The sequence below is a fragment of the Scyliorhinus torazame genome, chromosome 2, assembly GCF_047496885.1.
Source record: "Scyliorhinus torazame isolate Kashiwa2021f chromosome 2, sScyTor2.1, whole genome shotgun sequence".
Classification (NCBI taxonomy): Eukaryota; Metazoa; Chordata; class Chondrichthyes; order Carcharhiniformes; family Scyliorhinidae; genus Scyliorhinus; species Scyliorhinus torazame.
In genome coordinates this window covers 362,275,286-362,282,721 of record NC_092708.1, presented here as the reverse complement: position 1 = coordinate 362,282,721, position 7,436 = coordinate 362,275,286, and the positions used below count along the sequence as shown (strand labels likewise).

At 45.7% G+C, this 7,436-nt stretch overlaps 1 protein-coding gene across 1 annotated transcript; it reads right to left on the bottom strand.

Moving 5' to 3' along the window:
• Positions 1 to 2,200: 2,200 nt before the first annotated feature.
• LOC140404187 (protein FAM181A-like) lies at positions 2,201 to 6,622 on the bottom strand. The gene is made up of 2 exons (XM_072492579.1): positions 6,251 to 6,622; positions 2,201 to 5,556 (listed from the first exon to the last, which is right to left on the bottom strand). Exon 2 carries the CDS (start codon positions 5,443 to 5,445, stop codon positions 4,558 to 4,560), a length of 888 nt encoding a protein of 295 aa, XP_072348680.1. The 5' UTR covers positions 5,446 to 5,556; positions 6,251 to 6,622; the 3' UTR covers positions 2,201 to 4,557.
• Positions 6,623 to 7,436: the final 814 nt, after the last annotated feature.

The window sequence follows — 7,436 nt, the reverse complement described above, 5'->3', positions numbered from 1 at the left end:
GATCTGAATATTGATCTGTACCTGCTGGTCAGCATAAGAACACAAGAACTAGGAGCAGGAGTGGGCAATTCAGCCCCTTGAGCTGCCCGCTCCGTCATTCAATACAATCGTGGCTGATCTCATCTCGGCCTCAACACCACTTTCCTACCAGTTCTCCATAACCTTTTAACCCATTACAATTTAAAAATCTGTTCACCTCCTCCTTAAATTTACTCAATGTCCTGGCATCCATCGCACTCTGCCATAGTGAATTCCACAGATTTTAGAGAAGTAATTTCTCCTCATCTGAGTTTTAAATCTGCTGCCCCTTATCCTTTGCTCTAGTTAAGGAAACTTTAGCTAGTGATCTCCTCGAAAATTTGCAGCCTAACTGTTTCCTTAGTGCATCTTGTATACTTGGAATTTGTGCATATCGGCAAATTGTTTAGAATACACTAGACACTTTGAAAGCTTTACCAAGGTGAAGCTCCACACAAGTTTCCGCGCGAGCTATTAGCACTAATCTCCTGTAGAACCAATGCAATCAAGCATGACTGAGAACAGTATCAATGCAACCTCAAGATGCACAGATAGGGTAGTGCAAAAGATATGGGGTGGGTGGGGCAATTCCTTTCAGTATAAGCCTGGAGACCGCAGCACTTTATCTCTCTGTTTAATGGTATTAATATTTTCTGCAAAGCACACCTGTTGACCTGCTCAATCGACTTCTGGCCACTGCTGGCCAGGTGGTTAATGCTGGATTCATGGAGCCTGTGCAACTGGGAATTTGAGTACAATGCCATGAAGCAGCCTGAGCTAGAGCCATCAGTGTAAAACTTCCCTTTCTGACCCGAGGACGTGGGCCAGTATTCTCAGCAAGTCAGTGGATTGTTGTAGAGCCTCTGGGTAGAATTACAGGGGCAGAATTTAAATTCCTGTGACCTATGGTCTGATTTAATTTGATTCTGCCCTGATTAATCTACGGGGTAAAAACCCATCTGGTTCACTAGTGTCCTTTAGGGAAGGAAATCTGTTGTCCTTACCTGGTCTGGCCTACATGTGACTCCAGATCCACAGCACAGTGGTTGACTCCTAAATGCCCTCGGGGATGGTCAATAAGTGGTGGCCCAGCCAGCGATGCACACATCCCTTGAACAAATTTTAAAAATCTGCTACCGGGGTGAATAAGTGTATGGGAACTCCCATAAAAGTAAAAGTATTGGATATCGCCGGGGGGGGGGGGGGGGGGGGGGGGGGGGGAATGTAACTTCTTTCCTCTTTCGTAGGGGGGGGAATGTAACTTCTTTCCTCTTTCGTAGTGAGATTTACAAACTGAATAAGGGTCTTGTGAGCACTAAAACGTGTTTTGGAGGAGTTAGAGGGGGGGAATGAAGGGGTGGTGGGCGGTGTGACAGTGGGATCCCCGCTACTCCAGCCAAGCTACGGCAGGTGTGAAGTGACTTTAAGGTGTATTTATTTTGTTGCAGGGGAGTGGGGTTGAAGGCCCAACTCCGGCCGCAATGGTACTTTGTGGCCGGCTCTTGCAATGAAATGAAAAACGCTTATTGTCACAAGTAGGCTTCAAATGAAGTTACTGTGAAAAGCCCCTCGTCGCCACATTCCGGCGCCTGTTCGGGGAGGCTGGTACGGGAATTGAACCCAAGCTGCTGGCCTGCCTTGGTCTGCTTTAAAAGCCAGCTATTTAGCCCTGTGCTAAATCAGCCCCTGCTAGGCCTAGATATCAAAGAGGCAAGTCAGACACGTACAATTTTAGTAAAACTTCAACAATTATACAGTCACAAGCACCGCATTGAGCAACTCACAATTATAAAAGGGGCATCATTACATTGCTATAAGTGCACTCGAAGTCTACTTAAAAACATCTGTTTAATAGCTTTTCATTGTACTTCGGTACATGTGATAATAAATCAAATCAAATTAAATCAAAGCTGTTTTAGATTTCGAAGTGTTGAAAGTCCAAGGGAAACACCCGTCTCACCCCCCCAAATAAAATATATTTTTGAATCGTGTTCCTTTTTTTTAATTGTTTAGTGTAAATAAACCCTCCATCCGAATTTGTCAGCTGGCTGGAGACGAAGTTTCAAAATATACCAGGAAGGATTGAATCCTGGCCAGTGACAGCTCCAAGTGCCCCAGGACAGTCAGCAAGTGTTGGCTGGGCCCCTGTGTGAATGGAGACTTGCAGAATTTCCACACGGAGTTTGTAACAAGAAGACATGTCCCATGTTTTATTCAATAAAATTATATCTTCCATTACATTGACCACACGCCGACATAAAAGACAAGTAATACCACGATTAAAACCATTTCTTGACTCTAGAAGTTACACATTGTTAGGCATCACTTAGGACCACCCAGACACATTTAGTTAACATGTTCTGACATTTCCACTGGATGAAACTCACCTACTGCTCAATGTTTTTCTCGGCTGCAGGAAATGTTGGGGCAAGTGTTGCCAATATATACTCACTGAGCTGCTCTTCCTGTAATGTGATAATGTTTATATCAGTGCGTGTGTAACGTGTATATTTGTGTTTGTGACTGTCTGTGTGTGTAACATTTATATTTGTGTGTGTGTGTGTAATGTGTATATTAGTGTTTGTGTGTGTGTGTAATGTTTATATTTGTGTTTGTGGGGGTGTGTGTAATGTTTATATTTGTGTGTGTGTGTGTAACATGTATTCGTGTTTGTGAGTGTGTTTGTGTAATGTGGGGTGTATATATATTTGTATATATGTTTGTATTTAGCTCAGTTGGCTGGGACAGCTGGTTTGTGATGGAGAGCGAGGCCAGCAGCGCAGGTTCAGTCCCGGTACCAGCTGACATTATTCATGATGGCCCGCCTTCTCAACCTTGCCCTTGCCTGAGATGCGGCGATCCTCAGGTTAAATCACCACCAGTCAGCTCTGCCCCTCAAAATGGAAAGCAGCCTATGGTCACCTCGGACAATGGTGGCTTTTGAAGTGTATATATATGTGTGTGTATGTACATATATATGTATATATATATATATATATATATGTATGTGTGTGTGTGTGTGTATATATGTGTGTTTGTGTATGCCCATATATGTGTGTGTGTATATATGTGTGTGTGCACATATATATGTGTGTATATATGTGCATGTGTAGGTATAAAAATGTGTGTGTGTATATATATATGTGTGTATAAATATATATGTGTGCATATATATATATATGTGTGTGTGTGTACAAATATGTGTGTATATATATGTGTGTGTATATATGTATGTGTGCATATATATATATGTGTGTGTATGTACAAATATGTGTGTATATATATATATGTGTGTATATATATGTGTATATATGCGTGTATATATATGTGTGTGTTGGCCTGTCGGCTCTTGAAATTATTTTTGGTTTTCTTTTTAACTCGTCTTCTGTTCAGTTTGACCTACTTGTGCAAAGCTCGTTACCCAGCCGCGCGTGTTAATATTTACCAGGTAGCGATTGGCGCATTACCTGTGCAGAGCTGAGTCAACATTCAAAATAGACAGGTCTGTATGGTTAAAATAACACAGAAAAGACCAAAAGATTATTACCTGAACAAGCAATACACACACACACACATAAACACACATTCACACGAGCACCCACACACACGCAGCAGCCACACATGTGCAGACAGACGCATCTACTGACACACACAGCACACAGGTATACCCACACATAAATACACAGCACACAGATATACCCACACATAAATACACACAGACATATATACCCACACAGAAATACACACACATACAGACACATACACACTCACAGATATACACACACATACAGACACATACACACTCATAGATATACCCACACATACAGACACATACACACTCACAGATATACCTTCACATAAATACACACACATAGACAGATACACACACACAGATATACCCACACATACATACCCACACACATAGATACATACACACAGATATACCCACACACATGCACATACACACACATATACCCACACCTAAATACCCACACACATACAGATACCTATACACACTCACAGATATACCCACACACATATATACCCACACATAAATACACACACATAGACACATATACACACACACACATATATACCCACACATAAATACACACACACATAGACACATATACACACACACATATATACCCACACATAAATACACACACATAGACACATATACACACACACATATATACCCACGCATAAATACACACACACATGCACACACACACATGCCCGCGCATAAATACATACACACACATAGACAAACGCAGTATACAGAAACATAAAATACATACATAGCGCAGAATGCCATATACGGATCACACACATGCATATATATACGTACACAGTCAGAAAACACACATACAGACACGCACATTCCATGTAAAGATACAAACACACATACAATTCACTGACAATCCCCAAAACTGCTTGCTCAGTGATTGAGTTGGATATAGACTGTAAACAGTCATGTGTCTCCAGCCGTATTTCTGTCCCCACTGTCTGAGAGTCCACGCTTGCACGTGTTGTAGATCAAAGGAACCCGTACACGTTGTAGAGCGGAGAGGGAGGGACAGTGGGCTTGGTGGGGATGGGCTTCAAAACGACGGGTTTGTGAATTTTCTGTCCGTGTAAAGAGTCTTTGGAGTAAGCGCGGAGCTCGGCCGGCAGGTTGACAGCCTTCCTCCACATGCCAATGTGCGGAATGGGGGAGTCGGGCAGACCGCAGTGAGTCTGGTAGAGCCGGTGGTACTGAAATGGACAGCAACCGCAGAGATCCATGGTGCGCGCCAGGGAGGCCAGCTGCAGTTTCAGGGGCTCCCTGTCACAGTGCTGCTGGAGCAGGGCTGGCGCTGCTGCTGGCAGCGCTTTGGGCGGGTTGCAGCGTCCCTGGGCCGGCTTGCCCTCGAGTCCGTGGCCAGGCGGACCACCCGCTGCCCCGGCCACCTGCTCGGCCTGGAGCGCATTCAAGGGCTGCAGGTTCTTGGGCGGCCTGGGCTCCTCCCAGAATGAGGCGGGGAGCTGTCTCTTCCTCATGGGCACCTGATCGTGCCTGCCCGGCTGCCTGCCCTCCGGGCTGCCCGCCGCCGGCACAGCCCCGCTGCCCTCGGAAGTTTCCGTGCAAGAGACCTTGGAGCCCGGGGCTTTGCAATGGAAGTGAGAGGCGGCGTGTTGCAGGATGTAAGCTCGGCTCTTGTCCTCGGAGCCCCTCTTGGAGCCGGCGTCCAGCAGCCGGCTGGGATGGCACCGCGGGATCCGGGAGTATTTCTGGGAGAAGCGTTTCAGCTGCTTTTGCAAATATTTCCTGTGATCCACCGACCTGCGGCAAGGCGCCGATTTGTCCAGAGCCGCCTTGATGTCACTCGAAGCCAAGTTGACAAAGTTCAATAAAGTTTTAACCTCGCTGTCTGCCGATGCCATACTTAATGTCACTTCATCAGTGCCTCAGGCTGGTCTTCACCACCAAGAGTTCAGGGAGGGTGGTGGGGGGGCCAATGTTCCCTCTGCCTCTCTGCCCCCCCCAAAAAAACACTGCAAAGCAAAGAAGCGAAGTCATTTTCACTAATAATCCAATCACGGGTTATTAACCAGCAGAGTTGCTTCAATCGGTGTCAATATCACGAGTAGCGACCCTCGCCCACAACATGAAACAATGTCAACTGCTATCGATATTCTTCTAATATTTTACACACTAAATATTACAACCATGTCCACACTTGCCAATCTAGTCAATGCCTGAATCTCAGTAAGCACAGCATTTTGTCCTGGTCCTTCTAACTGTTAACATAACCTTGCATTGCATTGACTTATATACCCAGGTGTCTAAGTATAACGATTTCTAACACACAGGCAACAGCCCACGGGCACTTTATTCACTTTTCAGCAGCTTCCTTGAGCAATAAATATCGCCACATCAGAAGTGTGAACGGAAAAGTGAGTTTTGCTTCCGGCAGCCCCCCCCTCCCCCCAAACCCAACTTCTCTATTCTGTATCCAAGTATCCCGGGTCAGCATAAAATTACCCCCCCCCCCCCGCTCCCCCCTCCACTCACATCCCACCCCAACATATTTTCTGTATTTCTCAAAATCTCAATAGTCAGTGTGTACCCCGCCTGTCTCTCCTAACCAGACACAGTTAAACCAGGGCACTCGAGGCTGTTCCCATGTACCTGTGCATCAACTTCACCACTAACCCACGCCCCCTTTGTTTAATCGGCCTTCCTCACCTTTCAGACCCGCCGGAGAGCAGGTCTTGAAATTTCCTCCTCTTTTCTCACTGGAGTAAGCTGAATGAATATCAACTGCCTGTAGTTAAGGCACTTCCAGACCAATCAGCAACCCCTTCTTAACACAATACATCCCAATCAGGCGCTGGGCTAGCTTGTTCCACATTCTTTTGTATCACAAATTGTCGTTATGGAAACAGAGGAGAGAGAAAAAAAAGCGAGCCAATGAGTACAATAATTTTCCATGCAATTTTCCCATTCTCTCCCTCTCTGTCTGTCTGTCTCTCTCTCCTCCCCCTCATCCCTTGCTATATAAAACATGTGTTCGGATAATGCACCAAGGCTCGGGAAAAGTTGATTTTTATTTCATGAAAAATAACTTAAGCTGTCTGGTGGCTTGCAACCGGGGCATGCTTCATTGCGGCCACACAATGCTGGCTTTGCACGTCTGGCCTGCCTACTTTTAACTGCTCCGGCTTTTTGGGGGTCTGATGTCAGGAGGAGAAATAGGAGAAAAACTGAAGAGATGTGCCGATATCCATGGATAGGGGGCTTGAGCGCTCAAGAATCTTGTCTTTATGTTTGCCTCCTCAATCGAGACACACAAAAGCTGAATTACCCATTCAAACCGCCCTGACAATGGGATCGAGTTGGATAGCACTCTTGCATTTGTAGTCAAACAGTTAGAGACTTAAATCGAGTCGTCATGATAGAGAAAGACTTGGACAAAGCCCATAGAATATCCATCAGTAAACATTTTCCTATGTCATATTAGCGGGTCTCCATGGCTTCGCAGCGTCCAGGGACAATAGCACAAGTTTGCACACTCGACTACTGTCACCCTGCCAACGCATGCAACGGCCAAAAAAGGACAATCCTTTGGAAACGATGAACTCTGTGGGGAAGGTAGGGCTGGAGTTTTTTTTTTTGAAAAGCGTGTGAAATGCTAATTGTTCTGCTTCCTTTCTTGATGAACTGGACGCTGCTCAGCGTGTCCTTCCCACCTCTCGCTCATGCAAGGTGGTTCTTTTTCAAAGGGACAAAGGTGAATAGGCACGGCCAGCATTTCTCTCATAAACCAGGAGGTACGTGGCCTCTCCCTCCTGATGCAAGCAACCCCCGCCCTCCCTCACCTGGGCTCAATCCCCCTGGAGGTGCTCTGTGGACTGGGACATTGAGGATAACA